At 39.8% G+C, this 18,471-nt stretch overlaps 1 protein-coding gene across 1 annotated transcript in view; it reads right to left on the bottom strand.

The window, feature by feature from the left end:
• LOC143935830 (vasoactive intestinal polypeptide receptor-like) overlaps positions 1-18,471 on the bottom strand; it is a 228,802-nt gene that overhangs the window by 125,881 nt on the left and 84,450 nt on the right. The window contains exon 6 of the mRNA XM_077459946.1: positions 5,778-5,910. Within this exon, the coding sequence (XP_077316072.1) occupies positions 5,778-5,910 (133 nt within the window). The remainder of the gene's footprint in view (positions 1-5,777; positions 5,911-18,471) is intronic.

Genomic DNA, 18,471 nt, shown 5'->3' with positions numbered 1-18,471 from the left:
CCCCATGGGGGCACCGCTCCATTTGGGATTTTTTTAGTTTTTTGTTGACACATTACTTACCTAGTTGGATGCAGCATTGGTCCGATGCTGCATCTGTCCGCCACTGGCTCTAGCACTGAGAACTGAGTGATCAAACACCACTGATCTCTCGGTTCACAGAGCTCCCTGAACAGAAAGCTGGTGACTGTCAGTCACTGCTCTCTGCTCTGCTGTTACCACCCCCCCCCCCCCCCCCTCGCTCACTGGAGTGCTGTGCTGTGGAGGGGGCGGGAGCGGCCAGCTCAGACTCTCGGGGGCTCGCTGAGTGGCTGAGCCAGGTGCCAGTCCAGGCATGTGGGTGGATTCCGGCCATATGGTCACAATCTTTCCTGAGCCTGGAAGGGCACTCTGACATCAGCCGACAGCGGGCTTCACTCCTGTGGTCCACAGGGGAAGTACAGCCAACTGAGCTTTAGTTGTACTTCTCCTTGAAGCACATTTTCGCTCAGAGAAATGAAAAGCTTCTGTTTCAGAATATCAATTTTAGGGAAATTACTCCATTCATCCTTATTACTGACTAACCGATCAGGCATTTATGTTGTCACATGGCAGTGTGGAGAGGGCCATCAGCCTTGTGGATACTCACAGTCATGATTTTACAATTTATAAAGACCTTACTCTCTTCATTCCTGAAGTAAAGGTAATGGCATGTACAAAGTATATGTTCACTTAATGTATGGTAATACTAACAGAATACAGATTAACAATGGTCAATCAATAGGCACTGGGGGAACTGAAACTGACAGTCAGATTTCCAGTAAGTATACTGGTTAGCCAGCGCCACTAGCTAGCCCACTTACATTCCTTCCAACATTCTAAGATGGGAATGAGGGACACCTACTAGCAAATGTATGTAGGCATAGGACACACCTCCTACCACACCCCCTTAAAGGAGAAATAACCTCCAAATAAAAGGTTAATGAACCACTTTCAGACCAGACCATTTTGCTGGCTTAAGACCAGAGCACTTTTTTGGAATTTGGCACTGCGTTGCTTTAACTGACAATTGTGCGGTCCTGCGACGAGTAGACATGTGCATTCCATTTCGTTCCGAATCGAAATTCGGACGAATTTTCATTATTCGGACATTCGGATGCATCCGAATGACCGAATTGCAATGCTAACGAATTCAAACGAAATTTGAATCAAATTCGAAAAATTACATTTTGCGACCCGACTTTGGGGCCATGTATCTTGGGCCACGTATCGCAAGGAACCCCAAATTTGGTATGCAAACAGAGTAGAACTAGCACTACAACATATCCAAATTTGGGGTTTCTAGCACCAAGTGACCCCGAGTTACGGGGCCCCAAAGTCGGGTCGCAAAATGTCATTCTCTGCTTCAGAAAAGTGCTTGACATTTTGCGACCCAACTTTGGGGCCCCATAACTCGAGGTCACTTGGAGATAGAAACCTCAAATTTGGATATGTTGTAGTGCTAGTTCTACTGTGTTTGGGGTTCCTACCTATACGTGGCCCGAGATACATTGCCCCAAAGTCGGGTCGCAAAATGTCATTCTCTTCTGCAGAAAAGTAATATAAATGAAATAAGATGTGTGTGTTTTTTTGCACTGGTACACTGCAAGTATGAGAAGTTGATGTGACAGATGTATATAAGTAGGTAACTAACCATCTTCCAAAATTTCTAATTCAAATAGAAAAGATTCGAAAAAAATATAATTTAATAGAATAAAATAGAAAGAATATACAACCATCTTCTGAAATTCAAATTTCAAATAGAATAAATTTGAATTTCGAATAGTATGAATTCAAAATTTTGAATTAAATAATTTTAAATTTGGATAGAAAAGATTATGATAAAATAGAAAATAGACTAGAAAAACCATAGAACAAAACAGAATATAATATATTATATTTTATTCTGTTCTGTTCTATGGTTTTTCTAGTCTATTCTTTTATATTCTATTAAAATCTTTTCTATTAAAATCGAAATCATTATATACTAAATTCGAATTTTCGGAAGATGGTGGTTTTACAATATTTATATATTTCTTTATATATATATTTCTTTCCGACATTTGAATTTCGTATAGAATGAATTCGAATAGAAAAGATTAGAATGGAAATAGAGAATAGACTAGAAAAACAATAGAACAGAATAGAATATAGATACTATCTATTTAATTTTTAATTTCTTTTGCAGATTACTATTTGTTTCCATAAGATCTCCTGCAGACTATTAGCATCTATTTACATTTTTTGCAGATCTCCTGCAGACTATTAGTATCTATTTTGTTTTCTAACCAGTTCTCCTGCAGACCATTAGCATATATTTTTTTAGCAGATCTCCTGTAGACTATTAACAGCCATTTCACTTCTTTTTGTTTTGCAGATCTCCTGCAGACTGTTAGAATCAATTTCATTTTTTTTGGAGATTACCATTTATTTCCATCAGATTTCCTGCAGTATAATAACATATATTTCATTGTTTGCAGATCTCCTGCAGACTATTAGCATCTATATCTAAAGGAAATGGCTGTTCTAATGCAAAAAAATAAAAATAAAAATGAAATAGATGCTAATAGTCTGCAGGAGATCTGCAAAAAATGAAATAGATGTTAATATACTGCAGGAGATCTGATGGAAATAAATAGTAATCTGCAAAAAAAAGAAAAATGAAATTGATTCTAACAGTCTGCAGGAGATCTGCAAAAAAAAGTGAAATGGCTGTTAATAGTCTACATGAGATCTGCTAAAAAAATAGATGCTAATAGTCTGCAGGAGATCTGCAAAAAAATGAAATAGATGCTAATAGTCTGCAGGAAAAAAACAAAATAGATACTAATAGTCTGCAGGAGATCTGCAAAAAAATTAAATAGATGCTAATAGTCTGCTGGAGATCTTATTAAAACAAAAGGTAATCTGCAAAAAAATTAAAAATTAAATAGATAGTATCTAGATTCTATTCTGTTCTATTGTTCTAGTCTATTCTCTATTTCTATTCTAATCTTTTCTATTCAAATTCGAATTCATTCTATACGAAATTCAAATGCCGGAAATTATATATATATATATATATATATATATATATATATATATATATATATATATATATATAAAACCATCTTCCGAAATTCGAATTTAGTATATAATGATTTCGATTTTAATACAAAAGATTTTAATAGAATATAAAAGAATAGACTAGAAAAACAATAGAACAGAACAGAATAAAATATATTATATTCTATTCTGTTCTGTTCTATCGTTTTTCTAGTCTATTTTCTATTTTATTATAATCTTTTCTATCCAAATTTAAAATTAATTCATTTAAAATTTTTAATTCATACTATTCGAAATTCAAATTTATTCTATTCAAATTTGAATTTCAGAAGATGGTTGTATATTCTTTCTATTTTATTCTATTAAATTATTTTTTTTTCTATTCTGTTCTAATCTTTTCGATTTGAATTAGAAATTTTGGAAGATGGTTAGTTACTTATACTTACTTATATATATATATCTGTCACATCAACTTTTCATACTTGCAGTATACTAGTGCAAAAAAAACACACACATCTTATTTCATTTATATTTATGGTATCAATGAAGTTGTCAGCATGCCTGATTGAAGAAGTCACAGATGTCGATCGCAAGGCAAGTGCATATGCTGCATGTCATTGTCCACATGCCAAAAGTTTTGTATTGTATTTGTCCACTTGCCACGTCACCTGCCACAAGTTGTGTATTGTCCACTTGCCATGACACCTGCCAGAAGTGCCACGTGACCTGGCACGAGTGCCACGTGACCGGCCACAAGTGCCACGTGACTTAACATGAGTGCCATGTGACCGGCCACGAGTGCCATGTGACCAAGTTGTGGATTGTCCACTTGCCACGTCACCTGCCACCAAGCGACCACAGATATGGGCAATATGAAAGTACTTTTCTGCAGCAGAGAATGACATTTTGCGACCCAAATTTGGGGCCACATATCTCGGGGTCACTTATAGCTAGAAACACCAAATTTGGTATGCAAACACAATAGAACTAGCACTACAACATATTTAAATTTGGGGTTGCTAGCACCAAGTAACCCCGAGATACGTGGCCCCAAAGTCGGGTCACAAAATGTCAAGCACTTTTGTGCAGCAGAGAATTACATTTTGCGACCCGAATTTGGGGCCACATATCTCGGGGTCACTTATAGCTAGAAACACCAAATTTGGTATGCAAACACAATAGAACTAGCACTACAACATATTCAATTTGGGGTTGCTACCACCAAGTGACCCCGAGATACATGGCCCTAAAGTCGGGTCGCAAAATATTTTCGAATCCGGTTGAAATATTTTCGAATGCGGTTGAAATAATTTCGAATCATGTTGAAATCATTTCGAATTCGGTAGAAATATTTTCGAATTTGGTTGAAATATTTTTGAATGTGAGAGATTTTTCGAATTCGGTAGAAAACTAAACGAAATACGAAAACGAATTTAAGGAATTTAACGAATATAACTAAACAAAATTAATTAATTAACGAATTAAAACTAAATGAAACTAAAAATTTTTTTCCTTTTGCACATGTCTAGCGACGAGGCTCCCAAACAAAATTGATGTCCTTTTTTTCCCACAAATAAAGCCTTATTTTGGTGTTTTTTTTTATCAAGCCTGTGGTTTTTATTTTTTGTGCTATAACCAAAAAATACGAGAATTTTGAAATAAATGCTTTATTTTTTACCTTTTGCTATGATAAATATCCCCAAAAAATATATAAAAAATATATTTTTTTTCCTCAGTTTAGGCCGATACGTATTCTTCTACATATTTTTGGTAAAAAAAATCGCAATAAGCGATTATTGATTGGTTTGTGCAAAAGTTATAGCGTTTACAAAATAGGGGATAGTTTTATGGCATTTTTATTTATAACTTTTTTTTTACTAGTAATGGCAGTGATCAGCAATTTGTATTGTGACTGCGACATTATGGCGGACACATCGGACATTTTTGACACATTTTTGGGACCATTGTCATTTATACAGTAATCAGTACTATGCAAGTGTACTGATTCCTGTGTAAATGACACTGGCAATGAAGGGGTTAACCAGGAGGTGGCAGTGTAGGGGTTAAGTGTGTCCTACGGGCAAGTTTCTAACTGGGGGGGTTTGGTTGTGTTTTACAGATCACTGATCTCTGCTCCAATCACAGGGAGCAGAGATCAGTGTCACTTGTTGCTAGGCAGAACAGGGAGATGCTGTTTACATCTGCATCTCCCTGTTCTTCCTCCCCATGAGACGATCACAGGTATTCCTGCGGCGATCGAGTCTGCGGGACCCGCGGTCGGACTCACGGAAGTCCCGACCGGCATGCCGGCGGCGTGCATGTGATGGCATGGCGGCAAATTCAAAGAGATGTACCTGTATGCCCATTTGCCTATCTGTGCCATTCTACCGCCGTACATTGTCGTACGCTGTTCGGGAAGCAGTTAAATCCACAAATTCTTTTTTTACCATTACTATTTCTTTATATTGGCTTTTAAAATGTAGAAATGCAGCAATTTAGAAATTGGATGAAAGGTTTAGCACTGGGAAATACTTTGAAAGATAAAAAGTGAGTTTTATATACAACTATATAGATCAGACGAAAATGAGGGACAGATGAGGAGAAATGAGGGACAGAGGGACATTACTCCAAATCAGGGACAGTCCCTCGAAATCAGGGACAGTTGGGAGGTATGCACTTATGCTTATTTAGGGATATGCACACTAAAAAGATTTTACCGTAGACATAGTACAATGATCAACATCTTCATCAGCGAAGAGAATGGCATCCTTGACAAACACTGCAGCACCACGTATGATAAAGGACACAAATAGGTTCATATGGATGAAATTTCTGGGACAGTGGAGTTTCCTGTGGAAATATAACACAAAATGGTTTATACAGTATATTATATTTATATTATGCAGGAACAGTGACAACAGCTTTTGGGCTTGTGTTGATGGCTATAGAAGTGAACAAAAGTCCATCACAGGCCCTTAAATACGTGAGGACACCAGAAATCTCAAAAGATGTAGTTTTGCTCTTGAGCAACTGTGGCCTAAAAATAAATCCCTGCAAGACTTCTGCCCTCCAAAAATAAGGTTCCCTTCTCCATATTGCCAACAGACCTATTTCATTATGCTTTTTAAAGTGTTACTGAACCCACAACAGTAAAATCAGTCTGTACAGGCAGTAAAGCATGCTTGTCCTACTCACTGTGGAACCTAAGGGGCTAATCCTCTGCATTGTGTATAAAGGCTTTTTGAGCCTGTCTTCTCTGATCCTCCCTTTCTTCCACTGTCCCCAATCCATTTCATGAAAGTACAGAGCCTTGGGGGCACTCCGCATATGTTCAGTTTGGTGTGTATTGCTAGAGAGTTGTTGTTTTTTTGGGAGGGTGTGTGATCATCACAGGGTCAATCAGCACTGTCCAGACAGAGGGTCAGGGGTCATGCAGCCTCATAGGACAGTCAGAGAATGAAAACTCCTCCTACAAGCTTTAACCAGTGGTCGGCCCGACACTGACCGAAGTCACAAGACTGCTATATACTGCTGATGAGGAAAAGTTATTTAGCAGTTTATATTTACTAAAACAATTGCATTTCCATGTTCTGTGTACTGTGGGAGACCAGATATAGTGAATGCAGGGTCCTGGGTTTAGTAATACTTTACCACCTCCTCATCCGGTCTTCTAAATCTCTTTTCTACCTTTACCTCTCTACTTTACCCATCACCACCTCTACCCACTACTAACTCACTCATGGAAATTACCAATCGCTTCAAAAACAAAGTATATGCAATTTGTGATGAGATTACCACCACCAGCATTGATGTCAGTGGACGCAGTAAGAACCCCCAGCATTGATGTCAGTGGACACAGTAATAACTCCCAGCATTGGTGCCAGTGGATGCCATAATAACCCCCAAAATGGGTATCAGAGTACCAATAGCTATTGCAACCTGCACTGTGCACTGTTCTGAATGACAGGTGGTACGGCAGCATCACACCTGTCATTTAGGGAGATGGAGAGCTGAACACTCATATGCTCTATGTGCCTCCTCTCCACATAGCTCCTCTGTGCCTAGGGCACATGTCTCTTCTGCCCACCCCTTGTCCCGGCAATGCATACATGCCAATGGAAATGCAAAAGCAGCTGAAGCAGGTTGATGCAGCTTAGAAGTAAAAAAAAAAAAAATAAAATAAAAAAATATAAAGTGATTGAATACCTAGAATTGGCGCCTTATGAATGAGGAATATGCAAATGAAGCTGCCCCTTGAAGGTGAACAAGCCACAAAAAAGTTGGAAAAAATATATAAAAGGTGGCGCTAAGCATATAGTATATGAATATATAGTATATATCATGAACCAAAATCATGAACATACTGTATATCACTGCAAAAAAACATATATTGTTGAACATATAGCAAGCTAAAAGTCCATTAGTGATAGTGTTGGGAACAGAATATATCTGTATTTTTTTTTGCAATGATATATGTTCATGATTTTGGTTCATAACATATACTATATATTCACGTGTATATGCTTAGCGCTACCTTTTATATATTTTTTCCAAAAAAAAAAAAGTAGGTTAAATGGTCCCACCAATGAAGCATCTCAAACTAGTCTCAAATGCAATCAGAATGCACCTGAAAGCATGCTGCCTCTGTTCATCTGCATGAGCACTTTTAAAAATGATTACAAACACAATTAAACGTTATGTAAATTGTTGACCATGGTCAGACTTTAGTCCTCCATGTGAAAAACAATGTGACTATAGTCCACTAATTTATTCAAAAAAATACATTTGTAGCACTGTCCCCATAGGGCTTGTGGGGTGATGACTTCATAGGTCTCTCCCTGGTTACTTGCAGCTGGTTGCCAATGGTTCCCACTTTAGTTCAGAGGGTTCCCACTTTGATTCAGAGCGTTTCCCACTGTTGCTAGGGAAATTTTCACTTGGTTGCTAAGGATTTCCCACTATGTTGCTAGGGGTTCCCACTGTTTTTAGGGCTCCTACTTGTTCCACCCCTTACTCCCGTTGCTCATTACTCAAAGACCAGTCCAAGGTATTTGGGTTTTTGTATTTTATTTGGAACTTGGATAGGAGAAGGGTTGAGTGGGAAATTTAACAGGAACTATTCACAAAAGATAAGGACAACTCTCACTTGGCATCATCGGATTAGTAGCAGAAGCAGTCACACTGCTTTGACCATACAACCAATGTATGGAAAAGTCTTCTTGCTCACACTAGCAACAGACTTTATGAACTATCTTATCTTCAGGACACTCTCCAGCATCCCCTTTACTGACACCCATCCGCTGACTCTTCTAGCCGAAGGGAGAGCGGCCCTCACTCGACAGGACCCAACAGACACAGATCTGTACTCACAGTAGGCAGAAGCAGATCCTTCCTGGTGTATCTTTTCTAGTCAGCTTTGCAGGACCTCTGGATTCTGCTTCTCTCTGGACTCCAGGCCCCTGGGTCGACCACCCAGGGCCGCATGGCCTCCGCAGAGGAGAGGGCAGCCGCCCTCTCCCTTCTAGACTCTGTTCCCTGGCTCAACACCACACCCTGAGCACATGTCTTTTATACATGATCTAATTTCACTATCTCACTTTCCCTCTGCCAGTTCCCGCGGTTTAACAAAGCCTGTGCACCCACTTGCCAGGTCCCCTCCCACTGTCCAATATGCCTCCCTATTGGACCAATGAGGGACAGTCAGAACAAGCTGAGCTGCACCTGAGTACAATGAGCAGACCTAATCAATAGATCCTGCTCCCTGGTTTGCAGAAAGCACAAGTTTTACCTAACCATCTTCCTCGTAACCAAAAAGACCAAAAACTATACTCTTTTTCTAGCACCTACCTAGGAGGGTGCTACACATTCAACAGAAAAGGACACTTTCCTGGAAGAATCATGGAAGCTAACATTGCTGATTCCTCATTCTAATGCTAATTCAAATGCTAGATGCATGGCTGTCATACTGTCATATTCACACTTTGATCTTTATGCTTTAAGCCAGAATCCCAAAACCCAAATGCAGATAAAGACTTCTGCCTTTTCTGTGACTTCCATAGTTGTACCAAGTCAGTATTTAATAAAGTATAGCCCCCTTGTCCTAAAGAGGGGCTACTATGTCAATTACATTTTGGGCTGGGCTGTAGTTAGCTCAGATTGGCTGTATAGTTTTAAACCTGGTTTTTCCCTAAGCTTAGTTGACTTGTGATTTATCACTGTCGTCAGTTGATGTCACTGGTATCACTGGTCATAGTATGAGATTTTACAAACAAAAAAGATATAACTATTTATATTTCCTTCAGCCAATCCAGTAGAATGTTTAGGCCACTGGTGCATACTGGGGGAGGATGTACATTTCAGGGCAGGTCATGTGCTCGTGCTCTTTCCCTTGGCCGAGGTTTAGGAAGGTGCTGCTGGATGGAGCTCTGCTGTTAGGCTTTATAGCCTGTTTTGGAGCCTAATGCATGCTGAAGTGGTCCTGAAGCTGTCCCACATTGTCTGGAGGAAGCTGTGCCAAGGAGGAGACCTAAGGGTGACCCCTTAATGGAGAAAGCTAGGAAGAAGGCTGGTCTCTCAGAAAGGCCTGGTGACTCACTTGGAGGATGCACTGTAATTTGAGAATGTACTTACAGTGTTGCCAGGTTGGCTTAAAGATATTGATCTGGATCTGGAGTCTGTAAGTGATATGCAAAGGTATCTTGGACATCTAACAATCAGCTCCCTAACCCTCACATCCTTAACCATTTTGTAATAAAACTTTAAAAAGACAAAAAGTGACTGGCCCACAATATCCTTTCTTGGTCCTCCCATTTTAGCCGTGGACTCACCTGAGGTGAAATGCTAGCCCACCCCTGGCCTCTGAAGGTGCTATCCTGCCTTTGGGGTATCAGAGGGGTGCTACAAAAGGATTGAAGTCAGAGCTTCAGCATGGCATTCCCAAGTATTATTTGGACCGTGGCAGACATAATTTTTCTTCACTGGTACCAAAGCCAACTGCTCCTCCCTGCATGCTCCACATATATCCAAAGACATATATGTGTGAGTAACAGTAGAACAAAACAGAGTGCAAAAAAAAATAAAAAAATACCCTTAAATTTAAAAAAATCTCCCATTAAGCTTTACTACAGCCGGAACTACAAAACTCGGATGTTATGCTGCGTACACACGATCGGAATTTCGGCCAGCAAAAGACCGATGAGAGCTTTCCATCAGAAAATGCGAACGTGTGTATGCTCCATTGGAATTTAGCTGGCCGAATTCCCGTCAGCAAAAATTTGAGAGCATGTTCTCAATTTGTCCGATGGAAAAACTCAGATCGCGTGTATGCAATTCCAACGTGCAAAAACTCACGCATGCTCAGATTCAACCACAAGATGAAAGCTATTGGCTACTGGGTATTGAACTTCCTTTTTCTAGTCCCATCGTACGTGTTGTATGTCACCGTGGAATTGCCATTGGAATTCCAATGGGAAAACCATCAGAGCTTTTTCCGACGAGAATCCCGATCGTGTGTTTGGTGCCAACAGATGGCTGCAAGCTGAATAAAAAATTGACAAATAAAAATTAACAAATCCTGCAGAAACCAGAGATGGGACACAATTCAGTAGCGGTAACTTATGTAAAAAATGTACAAAAATTGTTCATGGCTTTTCTTCAGCTTTAAAAACAAAATCAAAAAATAAAATGCAGACGAAAAATGCTATGCATAATAATAAAATAAGGAGGAAGTAAAATGCTTTACATAACGTTGCAGTGACATAAATTTAAAGTTATATAAATACTTCAATATATAATAAATGTAAAGAAAAGGTTTGTAAATGATAAATAATATTTAAATAAATGGAAACTAAATTTTGGCTACAAAACCATATAGAATGAAAATAGTGTATTTTACCTGGCAAATGAACAATTGACTAAAGAAGTAGTACTGATAAAACATCACTAGGTGTCATCAGTGTACATAAAAAAAAAAAAATAGAAAACTAAAAGCAGGAGAAAACGTATAAATACATTGCCAACAAGGGTTTTGCTACCAAGTACTAAGTCGTGTTTTGCGAAGGGGTCAAATACTTACTTCACTCATTAAAATGCAAATCAATTTATACATTTTTAGAAATGGGGTTTTCTGGATATTTTTGTTGTTATTCTGTCTCTCACTGTTAAAATAAACCGACCATTAAAATTATAGACTGATCATTTCTTTGTCAGTGGGCAAACGTACAAAATCAATAGGGGATCAAATACTTTTTTCCCTTAGTGTATGTTTAAATATGACTATAACAAAAAATTATAATAAGGTGTATGAGTTTCCTAAGTTCTGTTTGGGGGACCCCCATATAATTTAAGAGTTGTCTTACCAAAGCGACTGTCCCTTCTTACATTTTGACCAATTTTCGGACGACTGGAATCCAGCATGTCCTTTCTAATTGTTCCAGGATTTTATTACTGTCCAGTTCCCTATTGAGAAGATCTACCCTCGGTATTTGTCCTGATAATCATTGTCATCAGGAGAGACAGTGAACAGGGCCATCATGGGCACCTGGGCAAAGTAATGCAATGGGGCCCCTACCAGTCTGCCCCAATTTACGCACCTGCTCTTAAGAATTAAAGTATAAATAGTTGTTAGAATTAAACATATATTTACTTTTAATAAAATCCCGGCCATCCTCGGACAGCTTAGTAAAAAGCATTTCTGTCTCAGCAAATCCAGGACAGTTGGCAAGTATGATGTAATGCAAGATTATCATGGGGCCCTCCCATGCACCTAGGGCCCCTTGGCAGTGCCCAAGGGTGCCCATGCATTAAGACAGCCCTGACAGTGAACAGGCCTCATGCACACTGGACGTTCTAAAAACTTTATAAAAACTCCAGTAGCTTTGTAGTGAGTTTTTAAGCATTTTTGCAATAGCGTTTTTACACGTTTTTAGCATTACCAATTTTTTGTGTTTTTTAGACAGAAACCACCTCTCTGCTATTAGTAAGAGATTAAAAAAAACGTTAAAAAAATGCCGGCTAGCCACGTTTTTGCACATTTATCAGCGTAAGAGCGTTTTTACAGCTGAAAACTCCTCTCAGAAGCCACTAGTTTTTTTTTTTTTTTACAGCTAAAAAACACCCCAGCCAAAAACAGTTGATAACAGCCCATGTGTGCATGGACACAGGAAAACATGTTGGGGAGTTTATTGAAAAAAACATCTGAGGCCAAAAACAGCAGTTATAAAAACGTCCAAAATCGTCCAGTGTTCATGAAGCCTTATGGTTGTAACTGAAAAAGAATAGGGGGGAGATATTACAAGGAAAACACCTTGTATTGTGACAAGTGTCACTCTAATATTGTGAGGATATCCTCTTACCTCCTGTTGTGTGTATGGGGACAGGTAGAGAAGGGAAATCTTACTGATAGGGACTGATGGGCAGCCATAAAGATCTAAAGCTGCAATCACAGTTAAGCCTCATACCCACGATCTGATTTTCGGCAGACAAAACCTTTTGTCCGAAGGCATGTGCCTCAATTTTGTCTTGCATACAAACGGCAAGGAATTGTTGGCTAACAAACACAAATGTAGTGAAGTACTACGTGGTTTTCAGCTCTTTAGAGTGCAACCCTTTGGGCTCCTTCTGCTAATTTCATGTTAGTAGAAGTTTGGTGAGTGTTGATTTGCACTTTTCATTTTGTACTTTTAACTTCGTTTTTGAACGGCTGTTGCTGAATTGGAGGAGATAACTTGTTTTTTTTTATTGGCCTTGGAGTTATTGCTTTGACCAAAGTGCAGTCCAGGAACAGGAGGAGGATTTCTTGGACCAAAAACTGGTTTCTTTATTAATCGTGGCTTTATTAATCGTGACCTATAATGGCACATGCCTTTGCTGCGGGAGCTCCAGGAGAATAATCCGGATGATTTTTGGAATTATCTCTGGATGACGGACCCCTGCTTTCACCAACTCTTGGCCTTGCTGACCCCCTATATTAAGAAGCAGGACACATGCATGAGGCTTTTATTTTATTTTTTGATTGAATAATGATTTGATTTGTTATATTTTCTTTATTTTTGGATGCATAGAATGCACTTTTTGGTTAAGTTCTATTGGCAGATAGCATGTCTGATTGTATTTGTTTTCTTTTTTTAATGCACAATAAAAAAAATGTGGAGAATAATACTTGTTTTTTACTTCAAATGACAGTGTGGGAGTAGGCAGTTACATTTTAAAAAATACAATGTAAAATTGACAAGGGACACCAAAATAAGTTGTATCTTTGATGTGTTGTGGCAACTTGCCCAAAAAAAAAAGCATAATAATATTATTCTTGATATCACAAAAAAAAAAAGCCTTTCAAAATTTGTTTGCAATAACTTCATCAGTATCACCAGCAAAGCAGCTACATTATTATCCCATTAAAGAAGAAGAGAATGTGCGCTGCATTTCGAGGTCTCATAATTTGCCACGTCACAAATGTTAATTCTCCATTACGAGCGCTAGTTTACAAGACCGACCGCTTCTGGCTCATCCTTGCTTCTGAGCATGCGCATTTGTACTTTGAAAAATAAAAAAGGAGGGGGGTGGTAAGGTGGAAGCTAAATTATTGCTAGGAATTTTGGAATCAGAGTAAATAAGACCATCTAGAAGGTGAAAACCAAAACATGAAAACGTATAAACGAGACAAAATAATAGGAGGGGGGAAGAGAGGGGCTGCCACTACCTTATGTAATCAACCTGGGCAGGTTGGAAAGACGTAAAATGCTAGGGAGGTAGCAACGGCGCTCGCCTACTATTATTATTACACCTGGTCCCTACAAGGATCACTCAAAAGTCAAAAGGTATAACTAAAATAAATACCTATCACCCAAAATGCTTGATTGTAATTTGCACACATAAATATAGAAAGAATTGCAAATGTGCAATATTAAAATGTATAGCAGTATTAAAAAGTGCATAAATGTATTCTAAAGACCACAGTTTTTACTATTACAAAAGTGCTATGTGTTAGTGCAAAAACTTATTAATTCAATATCCCACACTTTACACAGTGTTAAAAAGTGCATATGTGCATTATGCAAATCACAGTTTATATTGCCACAAAAAAGTGCTATGTGCTTATATAGGTGCCAAAATCACAGTTTATACTATCACAGAAGTGCTATGTGCTTCTATAAGTGCCAAAACATGTAAATACAGTGCTTTACACTTTAACTTCCATCACAACGCCTCCTAGGGTATGAAATCTCTAAATGGAAAATGGCAAATATAAATTGATAAGACAGTCTAACAGCAGAAATTAATATCAGAAAGTTCCTCTATATTCAGATCAGAAGTGACAATGGGCTTCAGTGCTTAGTGGATTCCTGGATTGCAACCGGTGTGATTTACATGCATTAGAACCATATTCATGACATCACCTAATTGCGCCCATTTTTATGCTGTTATATTGGAGATTATCAATGGGGTTTCCAATTTCAATTTTAATTCTAATTTTCAATTTAGAGAAGAGAAGTGTTTTCAGGGATCATCTAAAAGCTAATAAAGTAGGAGATAGGCAGACAGATTGGGGTAGGGCATTCCATAGGATTGGAGAGGCTTTGGAAAAGTCCTGGAGGCGAGTATGGGAGGAGGTGATGAGGGAGCTAGAGAGCAGGAGGTCTTGAGAGGAACGAAGAGAACGAGTAGGTTGGTATTTAGAGACTAAGCTAGAGATGTAGCTGTGGGCAGAGTTGTGGATGGCTTTGTATGTAGTTGTTAGTATTTTGAATTTAATTCTTTGGCTGAGCGGAAGCCAGTGGAGGGATTGACAGAGAGGAGTAGCAGACACAGAGCGATTGGTAAGGTGGATGAGTCTGGCAGCGGCATTCATGATAGATTGAAGAGGTGATAGACTATGTAGAGGTAAGCCAATGAGAAGGGAGTTGCAGTAGTCGAGGTGGGAGATGACCAGCGAGTGAGCTTTGTTGTGTCATTGGTTAGAAAGGGGCGTATTTTGTAGATGTTGCGGAGGTTGAGGCGGCAGGATTTGGACAGTGATTGGATGTGTTGCTTGAAGCAGAGTTCAGAGTCCAGGACTACACCTAGAACCTTGGCGTGAGGGGATGGGCTTATGGTTGTGCCATCGATTTTGACAGTGAGATCAGGGGAAGGGGCATACGAGGGAGGAAAAATTATAAGTTCGGTTTTGGATAGATTGAGTTTGAGGAAGTGATGTGACATCCAGACTGATATATCTGATAGTAAATTAGTGATATATGAGGAGACAGAGGGAGTGAGCTGAGGGGTAGAGAAATAGATTTGGGTGTCGTCAGCATAGAGGTGGTATTGGAAGCCATGGGAGGCTATCAGTTGACCCAGGGAGGAGGTATAGATTGAAAATAGGAGTGGTCCAAGAACAGAACCTTGGGGGACCCCAACAAAGAAAGGAAGAGGAGAGGCGGAAGTAGAGTTGTAAGAAACACTAAAGGTGCGTTTGGATAAGTAGGAGGAGAACCATCGTAGAGTACAGTCATAGAGACCAAAGGTGTGGAGTTTTGAGGAGGAGGGGGTGGTCAACAATATCAAAGGCAGCAGAGAGGTCCAGGAGGAGGAGTACAGAATAATGTCGATTGGTTTTGGCCGTTAGTAGATCGTTTGTTAGTTTTAGGAGAGCAGTTTCTGTGCCTCTGCATCTAGGTTGTCCTCGTGTGAGGAATTTCCACGCTATGGGTGGTACCCTAGTTGTTGGAGGTGGGTTCGTTTTTAAGAAGTGTACTACACGGATGCATGTAAAAAGTAGTCGGTTTGGTAGGTTATACACTCTCATTAATTGTTCACTCAATAGAGTTTTGTCATTGGTGATTAGGTCTTGTACGATAAGTATCCCATATATAGGGAACTGTTTTAGTGACAACATTGGAATTTTGACCTCTAGGATGCTTAGGGGAAACTGGTAGTCAATTGTGGGATGATTTCTGTTTTGTTGGTTTAAGAAGCACCTCCATGCTTGTAGGGAGGTTTGTATAGTGGGAGGAATTTACCATTTGTCCCAGGGCCGCCAGATGTCTTCCATAAGGAGAGCTGTAAGGACATGGAGTGGACATGGATTTGAGGAAATGATTTAGGATGTGAATCGCTAATGCCCTAAACATATATAGGATGTGGGGGAGGATTGTCATCTTATATGCTGCTAGTCTACCCATCTAAGACAGTTCTTTGTTTGCTAACTGCTTAGTTTGTGTCTCCAGTTTGCCAGTAGTGGTTTAAAGTTGGTATTGGCTAGTGTTTTCGTGGATCTAGTTAGTGTTTTTGTAGTTTGTCCCTATCGGTTTTTGGTGTTCCCAAGTCAAAGATTAGAGATTTAGTGAAGTTGACTTTATAATACGAGACCTCTCTGAATTTTTTAGAATTTCGTGAGCTGTAGGTAATGATTTGAGTGGGTTGGATAGTAGTAATATGACATCGTCCACACATAGGTTGATAACATGTGGTTGTGACCCAAACCTGAAGCCAGAGATACTGGTTTGCATTCTAATGGCCTCCGCCAGGGGTTCTATTATAAGGTTAAAGATAGTAGGGGATAGTGGGCATCTCTGGCAGGTACCATTAGTGATATAAAAGGGAGTAGACAACATACCTGCAGAAAGCCCCTGTGCAGATGAATATAGAGCCAGTACAGCATTAAGGATGTGGCCGCAGAGACCAAATTTAGATAGCACCTCCGTCATATACTTCCAATGCACCCTATCAAATGCCTTCTCTGCGTCTATTCAAAGCAGCCGAGAAGGTGTTTTGGTTTGTTCAGCATAGTGAATGCTGTTTATAATTTGCCTGGTGGCGTCTGAAGTTGGTCTCCCCCTCACAGAGCCCATCTGGTCGCCTTTAATCAGAAAGGGTATGTAGTATGCTAATCTTTTGGCTATTAATTTGGCATATACCTTGATGTCGGTATTTAATAGAGATATGGACCTGAAGTTGCCAGACGTTGTAGGTTCCTTCACAGATTTGGGTATTGTGGTAATATATGCTTTGAGCATCTCTGGAGGGAATGTTGCTTCCTTAGCAGCTTTTGTAAAGACCTTTTGCAAGTGTGGAGACAGAATATTTTTGAATGTTTTAAAGTACTCATTAGCAAACCCGTCTGTGCCCGGCGATTTGACGTTGTCTAGTGTGGGGATAATTGATTCAATTTAAAGCGTTGTGAATGGGGAGTTCATTGTGTTTAGCTGGGTCTCTGAGAGAGACGGGAGTTTCAGGTCTCGTAGGAACTGTTGTATATTTGTTAATGTTGGTTGAGTGGTAGATGGATCTTTGTGTAGGTTGTACAAATCGCTGTAGTAGGCTGCAAATTGATTTGTAATGTCTTGCGGGTTGATGATTTTGTGCTTGAGAGTGGGGTGCATCAGATGTGCGATTCTAGCTTTGGTGTGTGCTGCTTTGATCCTTTTGGCTAAGTATTTGCCCGCTCTATTAGCATTGGCATATGAATTTAGTTGTAGGTGTCTGAGGTGTATATCATATTTTTGTGTGAGATGGTAGTAATGCACCCTCATCAGCACATCTCTAGGAGAGGTTTACGGGAGGAATGCTGGGATAGGGACACTGTGGATTCTATCCACTATCAGATCCTGGGCAGTAAAAGTAGGGACAAGTGTGGAGAATAGGGTTTGAGTGTAATGAAGTAATTGAGTGGCTGGGATGGTTTCCGGGATCTCCCTAATCTTTATATGGTTTCTTCTGGATCTATCTTCCAGGTCGGCCACCTTGTTTCTCAGCCATGTGTTGAGTGTAGGGAGGCTTTTAGGGACAGTAACATCTCTTTTAAGACGATATCAGAAACAGGTCTGTCAGAGGTGGGATAGGCCGCAATGGGGTCAGTAGGTGGTTGCTGTAAAGCATGGCCATTATCCGTGGGTCCGCTTACCTCCATTGCCTTATTGTTCAGCGGCCTGTCTGGCGAGGCAATCCTTAATTTCTGTTTGGCCGGGCTTCTGGTAGACGGGCTGGCTGTCCCAGAGGAGGATCCGCTGTATGATATGTGGCCTGTGGGTGCTGTATTTCTGCGGCTTCTGCAAGTGTTTCTTTTTTTCGGCATGCTCAGGTGTAGTGGTAGGTCCTACGGTCTGATGCAAGCTATCGTGGCTGTAAATGCTGCCGGTGGACATGGATGATGTCCAATTCTCTCCGGCAGCCGAGCGAAGCTCTCAGCTCACATGTCCATTGTGAAGCTCGGTCACCATGCCCCACATCCCCCCCCCCACTTTAACCACTTGCTTACTGGGCACTTAAACCCCCCTCAGTCCCAGACCAATTTTCAGCTTTCAGCGCTGATGCACTTTGAATGACAATTGCGCGGGCATACAACACTGTACCCAAATGAAATTTTTATCATTTTTTTCCCACAAATAGAGCTTTCTTTTGGTGGTATTTAATTACAGCTGGGAGTTTTATTTT

This window comes from Lithobates pipiens, unplaced genomic scaffold (genome assembly GCF_037356315.1).
Source record: "Lithobates pipiens isolate NorthernLeopardFrog02 unplaced genomic scaffold, aLitPip1_a1.2 Scaffold_28, whole genome shotgun sequence".
NCBI lineage: Eukaryota > Metazoa > Chordata > Amphibia > Anura > Ranidae > Lithobates > Lithobates pipiens.
The sequence above is the reverse complement of the archived record's forward strand: the minus strand, read 5'-3'. Positions and strand labels throughout refer to the sequence as shown.